A 19,895-nucleotide genomic window follows, 5' to 3' on the forward strand; every position below is an offset into this window, starting at 1 on the left:
CTGTTTCAAGATACGTGAAAGGGATTTTCAGGGGGACTATCAACAAGTGTAATTATGAGTCCTGAACTTTTTTTTTTTTTTGAGTCCTGAACTATTTAGAATGTATTAAACACTCACCTTTAAAGATCGAGAACATAATAGATTATTGAGGATGTGATGAAGAGTCAGCAGCCTGTTACTACAGGGTAATAATCATAAACACACACCTTGAAGTGTGACTCCATCTTCATTGAGGTGGGTGGCATACATGTGCCTTCTGGCCAAGGTCAAGTTCTGTTCTCCCAGGGTACTCTCTTTGACTTACAAAGAAAGCTTACAGTTCCTTTTAGGAAATTTTAGGGGAGACAACAAGAGTTAGAAAGTAACAGAATTTAGAAGATCATTCTTTATTGCTACAATTTTTCCAGACTCACAATTAAAACATGAGTATTAACTACTAGTAATAGGCAGCAGTATTTTTGTTTAAAAGTAACTCTGAACTTTTTTCCAAAATGTAGTATTTTGTGCCTTTTCTTACTTCTCACATTTTTTGTATTGAAATAAGTGACCAACTCTTTGCTGCTTCTTTACCTGACAATTGAGAATCATTTTTGTTTTTTGTTTTTGTTTTTGTTTTTAAAGATTTTATTTATTTATTTATTCGAGAGAGAGAGAGAGAGAGAGAGAGAGAGAGTTGCAGAGGGAGAAGCAGGCTCCCTGCAAAGAGCCTGATGTGGGGCTTGATCCTAGGATCCCAGGATCACGACCTGAGCCAAAGGCAGATGCTCAACCACTGAGCCACCCAGATGCCCCGAGAATCATTTTTGAAGCCAGGAAAGTAAGCACTAAAACCATGTGTGATGAATTTTTGATGAGGATAGTAGCCTTTAAAACTTCTGTGCTTTGAGAAGATTTACTGGATAATTTTACAAACCTATTTGGCAGAGTTAAGTAATCTTTTAGGAAATTAATGAGATATAAACTGTTGCTGGAAATGAGCCATTTTTGTATTTTATATCATGGCTTGATATTGATGGGGATTTGGGGGGGGGGCAAAACAAAGGTCCCTTAGCATGAATAAAAGAGAGATTCATCTGCTTATTTTGTGGTCTCAGCTTTGGGAGATCCTGTTGTTTTCTTGCTTAATATCTGGGCTACTGATTAAAGAGTGATAATTCCAATGTGCAGCACAGATTGCTGTATAGACATTGCTTAGGGTAGGTGGGGTAGATAGAACTGATGTTATTATTAACACCGCCTCTGTGGAGAAGGAAGTTGGGACTCAGGTTGGATGACTTGTTTCAGGTCAGATGGCCAGTGGGGGAGGCAGAGGTGACCCTAGGAATAGGTCTTCTCAGCTCTCAACTGTGTCTTCATTTGCTACCATTTGTGCTACTTAAAGTAGAGGGGTGCCAGTTGGGAACTGCAGAGCAAGAGATGAGCTTGAGCATGCTTTGAGGAACGTGAATTACACGGAAGACACAAGTTAGCATTATTACCAGGTTTTCCTCAGATTTAAAACATACATTTGCCTCAGGTTTTTAATTCGTACATACAGCCTGGGTGGCTCAGCGGTTTAGCGCCGCCTTCAGTCCAGGGCCTGATCCTGGAGACCCGGGATTGAGTCCCACGTCAGGCTCCCTGCATGGAGCCTGCTTCTCCCTCTACCTTTGTCTCTCATGAATAAATACAATCTTTAAAAAAATAAAATAAAAATTACATTGAAGTTGTAGGCGGTTGTAAAGATAAACCACAAAGAACACTGCTCAGATGTGGAACTAAGGAGTTTTATAAGGATCCTGACATTATCTAACTAGTTACCTTGGGTACAAAATTGATCTCATCATTGTCAAATAGATCTTAAAGTAGTTCATATACTCAAGTCACGGAACTGCTTTCAGTACAAATTATATCATGGGCTACTCCATAAATCCCAAAATGCTATCAAAATATGGGATATTGTGTTATGTATGGTTCATAATGTAATGTTTATTTCAGAATTAATTTTAAATAAAAATACAGATTATATGATGAAGGCTATAGTTACATGGATAATTCTACATGATTGATGGAAATATGAGTTTACTTTTCTTCCATTTGTCATTAGCTTCATTTACTCATTTGACAGACATTTGTTGATCCCCTGAAATGTGCTAGGGAATGTGCTGTGTTTCAGGAAATAAAGATGGGAATGGCACTATGTTAGCATGTGCGTCTTTTTCTGTTGGGAGTATAAATTAGCATGGTCTGTTTAAAAACATATTTTGAAAACCAGAAAAAAAGTTCCTATTATTTTGATCTAGTAATTATACTTCTATAACTATATCCTAAGGCAATAATTAAAGGTGCAGACTTAGAGCAGCTAAGTATAGTAGATGAGGGTGGCTGAGAGACGAATGGTGGTGAAAATCTGTGGGCTCTGCTTGCCTGGCCCTCCCTCCTGATTAGAGTCTGTCTGTGTCTGCTCTAGTTGTACAAAGGGATTATCCAAGCTGGCAGAGGCCCTGGTGTAGACAAGATTTACATAGAAGGATGTTGAAACGTTATCAGTAGTCGCACAAAATCATAAATTATTAGGCAAAAATCTGGGAGTAAATGTATCCCTACAATGGGAGTATTATGAAGTTTGGAATAAGCAGTAGGAAATTGAATATCATGTGAAAATGACCAGGCTATATCAAAGTGTGAAAAAAAATCATAGAAAATTGGAATGTAAGATTGAAACCAGTTTTTGATGTACCCAGTACATTTTGCTAGGTTGGAACTGATTGATTTAGATATATTTTGAAGACTAGAAAGGACAGGACATGTTTGATAAGAACATGGTGTTTTAGATGACTTTTTAATTCTTTCAAGGGATACCATATTATGGTTTCATAATATAAAATAGAATTGTACTCTGAATTTCAAGAGAATTTATCTAGTTTGCTATTGTAATGTTAAAATATTATTAAAATATTACATTTATGTTATGTTGCTTTTCACTAGCATTTCTAGTAGTAAAAGCTGTAGTATATATTAGAAGATGCATTTTGAGACATAAATGTATGTGCTTATATATATATATATATATATATATATATATATATATATATATATAAATATTAAGAGTGTGGAGGAAAGGAGGGGGCAAAGGGGAAGGAGAGACAGAAATTGGTTAATTGATTGATTGATTTAAAACCAGAATAAAATTAAAGGCCAATCCTCCTAACAGACCAAGCCCATGGAACTTGTGAATTTTGCTACATTTCATTTAAGGTCCTATGAGTGAGTGAACCCTTTTTGTTTTCAAATGTATGGAGACCACATGGAAAGGAAATCTGTCCTGGTGCTTCAGTGGTGGCCCACTGGCACATAGTGGGTGTTGCTATGAACGCCAAGGCCTGTCTCCTCTTGAGTATAATTCCAAATGAGAAAACAAAGTCATTTATGCCTACTAAGCTGCCTTAACTGAATGCCAAAGAAAATTTGCCTCATGAAGTGGGAATTCTGAAGTAAGTTATATAATGCTGAATGAAAATAAACAGGACTTTCAAGATACTTCCAAATAGGGCAAGTGGTTTATTGTAATCTGAACTCTCTAGTCTAGCAATATTTAATTTTATTTGGTGAGATCCAAATGATCTTGGGGATATGGAAGCTTTCAAGAAGTGGCATATATCAGATTAATTTTTAACAAGTTACTGGTGGGGGCGGGGGTGGGCAGGGAGGATGCTTGGGTGGCCCAGTGGGTTAAGTGGGTGGCCCGCTCCACTCTTGGTTTTGCCTCAGGCCATGATCCCCTGGCTGTGAATTGAGCCCTTGTGGTGGGTTCTGTGATCAGCAGGGAGTCTGCTTGAGGACTCTCTCCCTCTGCCCCTCTCCTGGCATGTCCCATTCACCTTTGTGCACTTGTGCACATGCTTTCTCAAATAAATAAATCTTAAAAAAAAAAAAAAGCTACTTGTGTATTGATCAACATGGAGGTACAAAAAAAGTATTCATATTAATTATGCTGCATATTTGTATCAACTGTAAGGGAAAAAAGATCATTTCCTCTGGAAAATAGCATTACTTTAAAAATCTTTTGGTTGCTAAGAATAAGGAAGCCAAGTGCTCCAGGAGGAGTTTACTGGTTTACTTTTAAACCAAATTCTGGCATTTTCTCCTCCACATTGTCTCTGCTACCTCCCTTTTTCTTCTCTCTCTCCCATATCTTTCTCCAGATCTTTATTATCTTGTGCCCAGGAGCTGTCATAGTTGGAGATCCAATTTCTATTCTTTCATTCCTCCACTTTGGCCTTTAGTGGCTGGTAGAGAAAAAGCAACAAACAACTAGAGAAAAAAAATTCTTTGGTTATTGCTTTTATTATGTTGTTCTACTAATCAAAAGCCTAAAGAATTGCAGAATTAAGTTGTTCACCCCCAATGGAAGAATGTCATCAGCATGTGGAACTTCTCATTATTTGTTGTTGTGTGTTTTTCTTGCAGGATCAATGTGACTCTAGAGACAAATGGATGAATGAATATCCATATGAAGAGGAAAACAATAAAGGTTAGTTCATCAAATTTTGTAACTGCAGTGAAAATCTTATGTTGAACATTACTTGGGGGCAGTTATTATGAGAGCACTTTCATGTCTGAGTATGAGACAGAGGCCAATACTTTGTACATACATCTATCTATAAAGTGTAAGTTTTAATTTTAAACCCTTAAATACGAAGACATTTGTAAGGAGGCAACTTGTTTTTGTATAAGTTCTCGTTGTCCTCAGTTTCTAGAACTTAAGCTGGAATTAAAGAATCAGTTTGTCGATAAATCTTGAAAACTGGGAAACTACTGTATACAACTGATCACTGGGACAAAGCAAAAACAAAAGAAGCCAGATTTTGTGTAAATATATGTTATTTCCGGGGATCCCTGGGTGGCGCAGCGGTTTAGCGCCTGCCTTTGGCCCAGGGCGCGATCCTGGAGACCCGGGATCGAATCCCACGTCAGGCTCCCAGTGCATGGAGCCTGCTTCTCCCTCTGCCTGTGTCTCTGCCTCTCTCTCTCTCTGTGACTATCATAAATAAATTTAAAAAAAATTAAAAAAAAAAACCTTAATATATGTTATTTCCTACAAGTGTAATCCTGATACCAGTACCACAGGGCACAGGATTGCTGTCAAATGCTGTCCTCTTTGCTCCAGCCCTATCAGCTTTCTTCAGAGGAGTGGGATGAGGAAGCGTTTGGTTTTTCACAGACAGGTTCCACTCTAAAGTTAGAGGGGGAAAAATCTTGTGAATTTCAGCAGTAATCAAAAGCTGGCTATCACTTTATGTGTGGCAGTTATTTATTTGCGCTTTCCTCATAATCTGTACTGGTTAGAATATAAAAATTGTAGGAAATACACATAAAATTACAGTATTTCTTTCCTAACGTTTTCACGCTCAACATGTCTGGTACATAGACATGTGCCTCATAACTCATAACCCTTGCATAGCTGCATAACACCTGCTGTTTCATATTTTCCTTCCACACTGCTCATGCTATTGTCAAGTAAATGTGCATCAAGTTGTGTCTTTTTTTGCCAGCCTACCTTCACAGTTGCTTACAAATGATTTTCCAGCTTATACTTTGATTTAACATTGCCTTCTTCTCTCATCATTGCTAACATTGCTCCTTTCTAGTATTTGTACCGAGAAGATTTTTCAGACCTCTAGAGGGAGTATTGATTCACAGGTGATACTAGAGAGACTTGTGGGTGTATGGTAATGTTCTTTTTCTTGACCCCAGTATTGCCTAAGTGGGGGAATTTACTTTGTGAGAATTAATTGTACTGTGTATTTTTATGTGATCAGTGAGGTGCTTTTAAACTGGCTCTGGGTGTTGGGGTCAGGAGGCCCAATCTGTAGCGTTTGTCAGTTCCCATGGTGTAAATACTCTCATTATGGCTGGTTTCAGTGATTTAAAAACTAGCTTGCAGGGATCCTTAAAATTTAACAGTTGGCATTCATGAGCCGAGGGATGAGCTAGAACCAGCACACCGCTGATAATTTCATTCATAAACTAAAGTTCATGATATTATGGACTCCCTAAAGCTAAGGTAGTAAATTTAAATTTTCCTGGCTTGTCCCTATGTAAATATGGAAACCTTCACTCATTACCATCCAAAGTATATTTATCCCTTATGTATGATGTTGGTAAAGTATTACTTTATGTTTTCATTCAATTGTTATTAAATTTTTATGTTTGAATGGATCTGTATTAACTTTGTGAATTTATTCATTTTGACAATGTCCTTGTTCTGTAACTAATTTTATGACAACTGAAGATGATGGCAAAGAGAATCATTGTGTTACTACTTACCCTGAGGATAAGTTCTGAAAATATTATCTTGATTGACTATAATATATGTGATTCATTCTAAATGATTGTGCCTCCTAGCTTATAAAAGTCTTTTTCAAAAGTCTATATAGAGGAAGGAGCAGTATTTCACTTAATGTATGTTTGTCCCGATGAATTATTTTTTTTCTTATAGCCCTTTTTCATATTTTTGATCTGTAATTCCACTTATAGATGCCTTAGAACAGAGAATACATTGGTGCTTTTTAAGCCTCCTTGAATCAGATACTGTTAATTTTAACAATGTCTGATTCAGGAAGAAAATTGCAGAGTTTGAAAATTTATCTTTTCTGTATTTTAAGTGTATTGACAAGGTCACTATTAAGATGAAGTTTTAGGGCAGCCCGGGAGGCTCAGCAGTTTAGCGCCGCCTTCAGTCCAGGGCATGATCCTGGAGACCCGGGATCGAGTCCCATGTCGGGCTCCCTGCATGGAGCCTGCTTCTCCCTCTCTTGTGTCTCTGCCTCTCTCTCTCTATGTGTCTCTATGAATAAATAAAATCTTTTAAAAAATGAAGTTTTAAAGTGTCAGCAGTGGAAGTAACATTGCCACTGTCTACATAATTGAAAAGAGATTTGAATACTGCTCTTAAGACTGTTCAGTACATTTCCAGTGTGCCAGTGGTGATCAAATCTTGCCAAGAGCCACAGAATATCATGCTGTGCCTTTCTGCTTAGGGTCTAATATTTAAATGGCCTGAATAGCATTTGCAGAATTCCTTTTCTGGCCACATCAAGAGTCTCACTTCCGGGAGCAGTCTTCAGCTTCTCTTTCCTTAGAAAATAGCTATATTTGCATTAAGTTCTTTCTTTTACTCAGTTTTTAAGTTCTTTTATTCAATTTCATTGCATTTGAATTTGCCCCCTACCATCTGCCATTAGAAAACATCAAATAAATTCAGAAAAGATTCCATTCCCGTTATTTCCTGTTCACAGTATTATCGTAAAATATGGTATATATGCCTATGAATGTATTTACCAGTTGCTCTCCTCGTGAATGAGGCGGCTTGTTCGTGGACCTGGCTGCACAAACCTGGCTTTGCTCCATTTGTTTTCCAGCCGCTCCAGGGTGTGTTTACCAAGTGCTTCTCAGCTGCTGGTTTAGAGCAGGTGTCCAAAATATACACTTGCATATACATTAGCCCAGCTTATCAGAGTTAACATGAAAACTTGCTCTCTGACTACCTCTGATGAACAGCTGCTTAAACATCCAGTATTAGCAGTGAATGACTTTCATTTCTTTATGGAAACTGTGAGGACAATAGCAAACTTTTCTGAGAAAGTTTTAATTTCTTACCAAAAAAAGAGTTTGTAGCATAGTGATGGGCATTTATAGTGTGGGTGCTTTAAAGTTCTTTTCCATGAATTTCCAAGGCTCGCTTTTCACACAGGATAGAAAGAATCCACAGCAACCTAGCCTTTTTTTCCATTTTGAACTAAGTAGGCATAGTTGCTCAGAAAACCCCAGGTATATAAATAAATATATTATCAGGTATGGGCTACTATACGTTTCTGTAGAGTAGCTGCTTGGATAATAAACATGGAATAGAACAAAGACAGAAAAACAAGTCTTGGCTCTGTAATAATCTGTATGATCATGAACCGGTGACATCTTTTCTGAATTTTAATTTTCTCAACTGCATGGTGGAATTAATAACACCTGTCCTACTATTTCAAGAGTTGCTATTGGGGAAAGAAAGTATGATGAATTTGTGAAAACAATTTAAAGCATAGAGCTCTAAATGTGAGTGTGTTATTGATACTATTTTATAGCATAAGAGAGAGATTCATGACTTTGTTGTATGACTTCACATCATAAAGTCAAACATTTTCAGAATTCGAAGTGCCCTCAATGGTCACTAACTCTAACACATGGTTGGTGTGTGGCAACCTTCTAGAAGAATTGCCTGGTGACTTTGGCCTTATGTTGAGTACTCTTTGGAATTTCCTAGTGTATATGGCAGTTCAGGCATATATAATTATATGTCATCCTCTTATTGGGCCACGTCAGTAGATTTGATAACAATCGAAACTAGTAGGTATATCACATATTTATTAAAATATTCTGAATTAGGTCACCCTTCCATCAAGTCATTTCACCTTTGGGTGTCTAATTTCTCTTATCTGGGAAATGAGAACAAAATAATATATAGGGATCTGAGAAATATTATGCAATTATTAAAGGAGAATAATGGCTTTATTATTTGAAAAGATGATGCATTGCTCATTTTTAAAACATTAAAGCATGCACTGTCACCACCTTGCCTCACACCTTTTAACATTTGGTGAACATTGTTTACAACGTCTCTGTGTGCATATATACAAGTAAATAGGGATGGTTTTGTAAAACATCATATTTGTACTTTGTATTTATTTTTTAAAATTTTATTTATTTGAGAGAGAGAGCATGAGTGGGAGGAGGAGCAGAGGGAGAAGCAGACTTCCTACAGAGCAGGGAGCCCCAAGCAAGGGGCTCAGTCCAGGGACCCCAGGATCAGGACCTGAGCCAAAGGCAGACGCTTAACTGACTGAGCCACCCAGGCACCCCTATACTTTGTATTTCTAATAAAGAGTTATTTTTTTCAGTTTGCTTCCAATATAATGGAAGAAATAAGAAGTGAATTTAAACTAAAGGAATTTATTAATTTCAAATTAATGTGTCTTCACCAGTGTGATGCTATTACTTGACAAATAGAACCTTAAATATAGAGAACAAACTGATACTTGCCAGAGAGGTGTCGGGGGATGGGTGAAATAGATGAATACAAACATTCAGTGATAAAATAGGTAAGTCCTGGAGATAAAGAGTACAGCATAGGGAATATACTCAGTAATATTCTAATACCATTGTATAGTGACAAATGGTGACTCTGCTTATCTTGGTGAGCAATGAGTAATGTATAGAATTGTCTAATCACTATGTTGTAAGCCTAAAACTAATACAACCTTGTATGTCAGCAGTACTTCAATTAAAAACAGGTTAACCCGCTGAGTTCTGGTAATTTTTTTTAAATGACTGAATTAAACTTTAAGCAACATCTTTTGACTTTTTGCTACGAAAAATGTCAAAATTGATAGTTCTTTTTAAATCCCTTTTCCCTCCTCTTGTTTTATCATCCTTTTAAGATTAAGATTGCCACTGATTTCTTTATTATTTGTGATAATGAACCATATTTATCAAAGCTGTTTAGTCTAAATTCTTATTTTTTAAGAAATATGGAAACATTGCTTTACTGCTATATGGCATTTGGTGCCACTGTGAAGACTGAAGCAAACTGATCTTCTACTCTCTTGTTTTGCTTTTTGTTCAGATATCTGTGGACCATTTTTAATTTACTAGAAAGTTCAGTAACTTCATCGATTATGTCTTGATTTTAATGATTCTATATCATTTTTTCCTGGTTCCTACCATTAAACTCTGGCATTTATGTTTTCAGACTTTTAAATCATATGCAAAGTATATTTTTTGTTCTGTTCTCTTCTTCAGTAACCCTGAAAATACATCTCATGTTTCTCCTTTTTTTTTTTTTTTCACATTCGTGGTCTTCATCTTTAACTTTTTGATTTCACTTACTGTGTTTTCCCATTAGGTTTTTTTTTTCTTACTATGTTTTCAATCAAATTCTGCATAATTTTTAGTTTCCAAAGTGGCTCTTAAAATCGTATTTCTATAGTGTTTCAGAGCTCTGTCAGGTTGTTTTCATGTTTCAGTTATCTTGTATTTTATCATTTGAACCCTTGTACTTCTTCCTTGAATTTTTTTTTTTTTTGAAGAGAGGCTTTTTGTTTGTAATTTTCCTTTCCTTTCCTTTCCTTTCCTTTCCTTTCCTTTCCTTTCCTTTCCTTTCCTTTCCTTCTTTTCTTTTCTTTTTTCTTTTCTTTCTTTTCTTTTCTTTTCTTTTCTTTTCTTTTCTTTTCTTTTCTTTTCTTTTCTTTTCTTTTCTTTCTTTTCTTTTCTTTTCTTTTCTTCTTTTCTTTTTTCCAGTTTATGAAGTGTTACTTGTCAAAATTCTTCATGTGTTTCCTTGGGTAATTCTTCCTGTTATGTTTATTCCTCATGGGCCTATTACTTATATTTCTCTTGATACTTGCTGCTTTTCTACATAGTTTTCTTGTGGCCTGTGGTTATTCCCCATCTCCGAATGGGGCCAGTATTTGCCAGTATTGCAGGGAGTGTTGTGGGTGGAGGCACACATAATTTGGTCCTGAGCTGGAGGAGTCCAAATCTTTGACTTGAGTGAGTTATTTCAAATACTTTCTAAATAAAGCTGTCATTTCCAGAGTCTTCCTCATTTCCATTATATAGTAAAGGATTCTTGGGATAAAGGCTTCTGACTCCCTTCCCATTTCAGGTAGACCTCCCCTTGACAACTGAGCTGGATTCTAAAAAATGCTATGTCTTTATGTTTGCTCTTTTAGTACCACTGTCTCTACTTTTCACTGGATAGTCCTTTCATAACTGCGATTATTACTTTTAGGAAATTCTGTAGATACATGTCAGCTCCCGGCAGCCTCCCAGATTTTACAGCCTTTGACAGGTATATTTTATTTGGCAGTCTGGATTTCTGACTGTTTTTGCTTTCACAAAAGATGGAGGTTTCTTTTTTCTTTTTTTTTTTTTTCATTTTTCTAAATTTGCTCTAAACTTTTTCAGTGAGTTTTAAAGGAAAGGTATAAAAATTCCTGAACATTGCCATTTCAATAAATAATATTTTAGGAACAATTGAGGGACTCATTGAGAGTACAGAACCTGCTGTGGAGTTGAAGAGCTTGGCTCTGTACTCAGGCTGCCTGGTTTCTAACTGTGGCTGTGCTAGGGCTTCACCTGGCCTCTGTATCTTATTTTCATATCTGCGATGTGAAAATGATGGTGATGATGCCTACTCTATAAAACTGTTGTGAAAGTTAAATGAGAAAAAAATGCTAAAGCATTTGCATATTGTCTGGCAGTCACCAAGTGCTCATTAAAATAACAATTTTTTAATTTTTTTTTAAAGCCATGTTAATTGAGTTTAGAATGTAGTCAGTTTGGCTTTAGGAAAATTTGCTACTCAGGTCAGTATTTGTGTATATATGTTCTCTTTGACTGAAGATATGCTGGGATGTACCAACATACCTGGGGGTACTGGGTATCCTACTTAATATGTCAGCTTCTGGTTTTAGGGTTTGACCTAGGACTTTCAAATTATTTCCCTGTGTTGATAAGGAATAGCTACATCCCACTTTCTCTTGGAGGAAATAAAATTCTTAAAGATACTGGATATGCTGTGGTAGGGTTCACACAGAGAATGTCGACACCTTCTCTCATATTAATCAAGATCCTCCAGAGAAATAGAACCAACAGAAGGTATATATATTCTGTATGATATATATGATTTATTAAAAGGAATTGGCTCATGTGATTATGGAGACTGAGAAGTCCCATGATCTGCCAACTACATGCTAGAGACCTAGGAAATTTGGTGGTGCAATTTTGGTCCAAGTTCAAAGATCTGAGAACCAGGGGAGTCGATGGTGTAAATCCAAGGACAGGAGAAGAGGACAAGTCCTCTTCAGGAGGTCCAAGTTCAAGGACAGGAGAAGACTGTTGTCCCAGCTTAAGCTGAGCAAGGACTGGCTCCTCCCTTCCTTCACTTTTTGTTCTATTTGGGTACTTAGCAGATTGGATAATACCCACCTGCTCAGTCTTTTTACTGAATCCACCAATTCAAATGCTAATCTCATCTAGAAACACCCTTACAGACACACCTAAAAATAATGTTTAATGTGAGCACCCTGTGGCCCAGTCAGTTTGACACAAAATTAATCATCACACCTATCCTGCAGTGTGATTAATCCAGCAATCCTATATTTAGCATTTATTATTTGTTAGACACAGGGCTACAAAGACAAATTAAATTTAGACTCTGACCTCAAGTCTTCATCATCTCAGGGACAGGCAAAATAAGTTACTACAATTTGGTGTGATTGATACTATAATATATTTAATGAAACAGAGTTGGTATGGGCCACGGTCGGCTTCACATATGAAGCCATCTTTGACCTAGGCTGTAAATGTTGATGTCCTGTTGAGTGGAAGAAATGGGAGCAACCAAGAAAAGTAACCATCTTCTGTTTAAAAAAATCTCAGTAAATATGCACTATATTTTCTTTTCTTTGAGCATTAAAGTGCTCTGCAAAATTTCCTGTTGGAGTTAATGGTAAATGTGATATTCAGTGATGTCATTAAATATTTCAGCCAGAATCTGTTGAGGCTCATTAATGTGTCCAAATGATTTTCTCTCTCCTTCCCTCCTCTCTCTCTTGCTCACACGCTTTCATGCTTTTTTTTCCTTGCTCACACATTTTCCTTCTCTGGACATTTGATTGTAGTGGTTCTTCTGCGAAGCTTTATGTCATTTTATTCAGAGCACATTATCAAAGTCATTTATATAATATACTTTCCCAGAAAATTTCAAGAGTGATCATAAAAATGATATGAGCATCTTTTAAACATGACCATTTTAGTTAAGCAATGTTGATTTAATGAGAACATTATAGTATTAAAGCAACATTGTAATTGATTATTAGAAGCATTTATGGAAGTAGAATATCTGTATGGTTAATTTTATATTATCAACATCTGTACATTAAAAAAAAAGTGACCTCCTTTCCCTCTCCCAAACTGATATTAGCTAAGAATTCATTTCTTATGGTTCTTCAAAGGGACTTTGAATAAAATCACAAATAATTATTGACCCAACAGTGAGTGGAGTTCTTTATCTTACATGTAATGTAGTCCTTCAGTATACCTTACTGTCAAATGGAAGTAGGAATCGCAAATATTCCAAGTGAAGAATCAGCTGATTATTAACATTAAACATGTTTTGTTTTTCAGAACTAGTTTTGGTACCAAATTCTGTATTAGTAATGGTTTGATCAGAGAAATGGAAACATGAGAATGGTATAGAATATGGGTCTATTATCAGGATTTGACCTCATCCAGTTCGTAGGAGCTAGTTAAGCAAGTTCTGTATGGCCTTTGCTTCTGTATTTGGTGGTGGGCCTGAAGTCAGCGGGCAGGGAGGAAGGATAAGCAGGACGTTTGGGAGAGCAAGGGCACGCTGTCAACTGTGAGGATGAGCGGATCTCTACATGATTCTTTGCTGCCGACAAGCTTATGTTCTTGGGGATGCTGAGGCCTGGTGGAGCAGCTGGCACCCTTCCCGGAGTTAAACACGTCATGGCCTGAGAATTGGATGAGCTGATGGAGATATCCTGTGGGATACAGTAGAGTGAGCAGACTTGTCCCTGTCTCAGCAGTGTGCACCAGCTCCCCAGTGACCGTGGATGTCCATCATGCTTGCATCTGGAGCTCTGCATTGGCTTTCTGAGTGTGAAACAGATGTGACTGCTGCATCTCACCAGAATGTCCCTAATAACCCAGGGGCTGAGGGATATCAACTCTAATATCTTGGCGAGATTTTCTGGAAGGAGGTCTGTGTTGAGCCCTGGTACAGGACTAGCAAATCCTATACATGGGGACTTCTGGGGCAAAGATAAGGGATGAGGTGAGTGAAGGCAGAGAACTTGCCTCATACTGGATTCAGGGAGAAAAAAGAAAAGCTTTGGAAAACAACCTGGCTTACATTCCTAGAATTTCATCTATTACCCCAGAAAGGCATTGATTCCAAAGTGTGATTTAAAGTAAATTCAGAAGTAGAATTCTAATCAGAGAATAAGAACAATTAGATGGCTGAAATAAAATCAGTTACTTGTGGAATAGACCACTTTGTATTTAAACATACACACTTTGTGTGTGTGTTTGGGGCGGGGGGGGGAGATTGTTTCTAGTTTATGGGTAAATACTTGCTGGGTTTTTCTGAGTTTTAATTTAAATTCTTAATTTAATCACCCGGTTACTTTTAAACTGAATTGCAGTTACAATTCCCATTCCTTAAACACAGGATCCTGTGAATTAAGACACTTTACCTGGTTTTTCCCTTTGTAGATTCCATTCTTTCAGGGGTGAGGACTTCTCCTGGGGATTAATGTTACCAAACTATGGATACAAAAGACAGAAAATGTTACCTGTAAGATGTATCATGTTGATGCTTAGAAATTCTTCTCCATGATCTGCTGATTTTAAAAAGGAGAAAATGGTGGCAAGAGGTGGGAGTGTGGCTGTTGGCCAGATTTGTTATTTCTGTCCATGATAACTTTGATCAGTCTCTGAAATACTCAAGCAGTTGTATAAGTTTGCACAGCAGTTAGTAGCAAAGCTGCATCCCTCTACTCTCTGTTTTTTAGCATTTATTTGTATGTCATTTCTAAAAGCGCCACTTAAAGTGGAAGAGAAATGATCGTGGGGATGGATGGCCCTTGTGAAATGTGGGAGGGAGACTGATGACAGGTAGAGGATGGAAAGCAACATTTCTTTTTTCAAGCAATTAAATGATAGATTTATATTTCTGAGTTTTTCTGGCTCCACACCAGACCTTAAATGCATCTTAAATGCTCACTTGTCTAACTCGGTAATTACTACAGCCCCACCTTACCTCTTATCTCTCCCCATAGAGTTTGAAGAAAATTGAGATAGCAGACATTCAGAGGTGGAGCTGGTATGCGATCGGGCAGTTCTACAGTCCACTTCTGGCCAGCTTGGTGCAAATAATCAAGGAGAGGCAGAGAGTGAAAAGGCTATGAGATTTCTGTTTTGCAGCTCAGAGGGAGATAGACTCCCTTTCTCCATTTGTAATCAATTAGACAAAAGCAGCTTACTTTTGTTCCACCAGAAACAAGGCAGGTTGTCATAATGCAAGAATTTAATTATAGTGGAAAAGTCTCTAATGCTTTACAAGTGAGAAATTGAATCTCAATCATACTTTGCCTTTAACCGTGAAACTGAGATACTGCTAAAGCCCTAGCAGTTGCTCTTTCCACATGGAAATATGTTGGCTGGGTGAGAGCATAGACCAGGTGGGACCAGTGGGCTAGCTTGTTGTCATTCTTTTTATGTCTGCTCAGTCTCGTTAAGTAGTCCAGGATGCATGGCTGTGCTTCAAGGAGATGATGCTATTGTTGGCATCAAGAGCAACTCCTTTCTAGATTTTCTCCTTAAATAATGTTGAAAGTTTCAAATGTATATCTTAGAAATGTGGAAATTTGGAGTTGGACAGTATTATAAGAATTATCTCATTCAACTGGATAATGCACAGGAGGAAAAAGATCAATAAAAATGAAGTTACTTGCTTAAGGTTACATAGCCCATTATAGACCGGGAAGTTTGGGAGAAAGAAAGGCATAAAGGGAACATGGTTACTTGCAACTCACACATTTTAAAATTCAGTTTAAGCAAGTAGGTTTAGCTTTTGCCCGTTTCTGAATTTAAAGCAAATGTACCTGGTAGATATCTTTGTGAATAAGTGGATGGGTGGAGTGTAAGTGAGAACAAAAGAAAGAGAATGAGAGAAGGAAAATGAGGATGGATTTCTCTGTTACTTTTTCCTTCTTTGAAGAAATAAAGTGTGATCATGTGTAATGGAAGAGAAAGAGGTGATCCTGAAAAATTGACAAATGGGTCACACAAAACCTGAAACAAAACCTGAAATTAAACCTTTCTTTCTTTAATTAAGGTTGACTTTTCTAGTAAGTGCTAGTTGAGGAAAAGGTCTAGTTTTCAGAGTGAAAAATGGTAAAAGAAGGATTTTCCTAATCATGCTGATGTTATGTTAAAAATGCCCCAAATTTACTGCTTAGGCTATGGTTAAATATAACAATAAATATGACAGAAGTACTTCTCTGTATTAAGTATATTTATGATTATTAATCTATTTGTGATAGCTCAATAATTTTATATGGAGATGTCTAGCAACATAGATTTTTTTTGGATAAGGTGCTTTTTTTCTTTTAGTTTGTGGAATGTTCTGAGGACTTCCCTTCTACCCCCTATTTCTTATGCTTTGGATAAGTTTCAGTCCTGGTGTTAAAATAATTGCTTGTGTTATGTGATGAATATATTGTCTCAGTAAAGCAAATTCTAGCCAACTGTGTCAATTTTTTTTTAATTTTAAAATTTTGAAAATTTTTATTTAAAGAATTTCTTTTCTAGTTGAAAAAGTAAGTAAAAGCTTTTTTGAAGTTACTAAATATTTGATAGCTATAAAAGAATATATTTAATATATTGTTTAAGACATATAACAAAAAAGAAACCCAATTTGAAAAATAGAAGGTTTCCAGTATTTTTAAAGACTCTTTTTAGTCTTAGATATGAACATGATCCTGAATTTTATATTATAATTACCTTTTTATTACTTATAAGTACATATTCATGAGCTATATCTTGTTAACTTTTGTTTGTTTTGGGACATCATAAAAGTAGTACCATACTATTTATGTTCCTTTGTAATTTGCTTATGTTATGCAGAGTTTTTGGTTTTGATATTCACACATACTGGTGAGATTACTGATTTCCACAGCTGAATAGAATTTTATTATAGGACGAAACCATAGAGGGACTGCTGGAATGATGGCAGCTTCAGTACCTTGTTGGAGATGGGACAGACGGGCTGTCTTCCCATCTGGCTTGCACCATGCCCTCAAGGCATTACTTGCAAGAAAGCCCCAGTGGATGCTGCCAAGGATCCCAGCTTGCCGGCAAAAGACATCAGTCTCTTTCCTTAGTCAAGCAGACCTTCCAAACCTGGCCTGTAAGAATATGAAAGGCAGAAGTCTGGAAGTTATCTTCATCCCTGGCTGTATTTCTCATATGAATGATACAAAAGCATTGGCAATGGAAGAGTTTTGCACATCTCTAGGTCATGCCTACATAAGAGGGCTTTATGTGTATTTTGCATCCACATCATATACTTGGAAGGCAGCTGTAAAAGATGCAGCAAGTAGAGATGTCGAGTTGCCCACCCAGGGAGGGCAAGGGAGAGGTGGCTGGTGCCTTTCTTCTGTCTTCTTCTGGTCTGTGTGCTCTGTCTCCTGAATTGAAGAGAAATAATAACTGTGATTGGCAGTGGCCTTGTTACATGGTTTCCCCAGGGTCCCAAATCATTTCACTTTATACTTAAGGATAGTCTAAATTTCGTCTTCCTCCACGACTTACAAATCCCTCAGAAAATGTGTACACATATATTCTTACATATCCACTAAAAACACTAGGGTTTATTAGCTTTCACCAGATTTTAATTGTTAGAAAAGCACGAAAGCTTGAAATTCAAGTAAAGTGATTCATTTTACTTCCAAAAAAAAAAAAAAGGCAGTATCATAATTTATCCCTTCTCTAGCAGTAGAAATTCCTATTCTTTCCAGCTTTTGGCTGTTTAATTTTTTAAACTTTAAGAAATTTGAGTATAGTTGACAATGTTACATTAGGTTCAGGTGTGCAGCATAGGATTCAACATCTCTATATGTAATTGTTATGCTCACCACAAGTGTAGGTACCATCTGTCCCCCTACATCACTATTATAATATCATTGACTTTATTCCTTATGCTGTGCCTTTTATTCCCATGGCTTATTCATTCTATAACTGGAAGCCAGTATCTTCCTCCTGCCTTCACTTATTTTCCCCATCCCATCACCCACTGCTTGTGGCAACCCATCAATTTGTTCTCTATATATGGAAGTCTGATTCTGCTTTTTGTTAGCTGTTTTTTTTTTTTTCTTTTTGCTCTCCCCACCCACCCATATGAGTGAAATCATATGATACTCGTCTCTCTCAGTCTGACCTGTTTCACTTAGTATAATACCCTCTAGGTCCATCCATGTTACCTCAAATGACAGGATTTCATCTTTTTGTATGGCAGCATAATATTCCACTGTATCTGTATACAACAGTTTCTCTATTCATCTATCAATGGACACTTAGGTTGCTTGCATGTCTTGGCTATTGTAAATTATGCTGCAATAAACGTAGGCATGCATATATCTTTTTGAATCAGTGCTTTCATTTTCACTTGGGTAAGTACTCGGTAGTGAAATTATTAGCTCATATAGTAATTCTATTTTTAATTTTTTGAGGAACCTCCTTTCTGTTTTCCACAGTGGCTGTACCAAATCACATTCCCACTGACGGGTGCAGAAAGTTCCCTTTACTCAAATTTATTGGTGTAAAGATCCTGTTAGTTTTCTAGGGCTACCATAAAGTACCACAAACTGGGTGGCTTAAACAGAAATTTATATTCTTACTTCTCTAGGGGCTTGAAGTTCCCATAGAAGGTGTCGATGGATTTGATTTCTCCTGAGACCTTTTTCCTCTGCTCAGAGATGGCCGCCTTCTCCATGGCCCTTCCTAGGGCCTCTCCTCTGTATACCTCTGGGTCCTAATGTCACTTAAGGACATCAGTCATATTGCCTTAGGGCTCACCCATTTTACCTCATTTTATATTAATTACCTCTTTAAAGGTTCTGTCTCCAAATGTGGTCACAGTCTGAGGTACTGAGACTTCATAAGAACTTTAGAGGGAGACAGCTGAACCCATAGCAAGGATGTTCACAGTTGTCCATTAATTATATTTTTAAACTTGTTTCAAAAAAAAAAAATCCTGTTGTTTCTGTACTTTTATCTCCCTTTTCATTTATTTATTTCACAATGATTATTTTTACTTTCTTCATTTCTTTTTTTATTTCCTTTGATAAGTCTTATCAGGAATTTGTCAGCTTTATAGTCTCTGCAAAGAGCTCCTTTTTATTTTTTTCCTTTTTTGTTTTTGCTCTATATATTTTGTTAATTTTTTATTTGTCTTTGTTCTTCTTAAAATGTCTTTGTGTTCTCATATTCTTGTACAGATTTACTTGCTGAGCTGGTTAATTTCCAACATTTGTATACTCAAAACATTTCAGGTATATAATTTCTTTATATCATTTAGTCTTATATATTTTCTATATTCCTTTATAATTTCTTCTAGAATCATGAATTTAAAAGTTTTAATTTTCAAATGTGCTTTTAGTTATTTTTTTAGTTATCTAGTTGTTGATTTCATTGTGTTGTATTTATAGAGTGTCTGCTGGATAATAATTCTACATGGTCTTGCTATATATATGACCTGCTTCAAGGAAAGTTTTTGTAAATGCTTTGTATGTTTGAAAAGAATGTATGTTTTCTTACTGTTGTGTACATAATTTTTATTTGCTCAACAGATAAAGCTTTTTAATTATTTTGCTCAAAATCTCTCTGACCTTACTGATTTTTGCTTGACTATCTATGCTGGTAGAGTTGGTTGAAATCTCTAATTACAGTCATGGCTCTGTCAGTTTCTTGTTATTCCTGTAAATTTTGGCTTTATATATTTTGAACTATGCTAAGTAGATGAATACTCATTTAGAATTGTTAATACTCCGAGAAAATTGACCCTGTGTCTCATTACTTGATCTTTCTTTTCTTTCATAATGCATTTTGCCTGAATGCCTCTTTTGTCCAAATTTAATATACATACTCCAACCACTTAGTTACTTTCAGCATTGTGAGGACATTATTCCATTTCACTTTAAATGAAGGCAGATTCATTGAAGATTGTAAGCAGGGGGTCCACACGGTCAAGAGTTGTGAAACAATAACATAAG

At 36.5% G+C, this 19,895-nt stretch overlaps 1 protein-coding gene across 3 annotated transcripts in view; it reads left to right on the forward strand.

The window, feature by feature from the left end:
* KLF12 (Kruppel like factor 12) overlaps window positions 1–19,895 on the forward strand; it is a 429,166-nt gene that overhangs the window by 134,206 nt on the left and 275,065 nt on the right. For all 3 annotated transcript variants that reach the window (XM_041731038.1, XM_041731036.1, XM_041731037.1), the window contains exon 2: window positions 4,450–4,513. Coding sequence is in view for 2 of the 3 variants with exons in the window: in XM_041731036.1 (XP_041586970.1) it covers window positions 4,481–4,513 (33 nt within the window). In the remaining variant the exon portion in view is untranslated. The remainder of the gene's footprint in view (window positions 1–4,449; window positions 4,514–19,895) is intronic.

This window comes from Vulpes lagopus, chromosome 16, assembly GCF_018345385.1.
Source record: "Vulpes lagopus strain Blue_001 chromosome 16, ASM1834538v1, whole genome shotgun sequence".
NCBI classification, from domain to species: Eukaryota; Metazoa; Chordata; class Mammalia; order Carnivora; family Canidae; genus Vulpes; species Vulpes lagopus.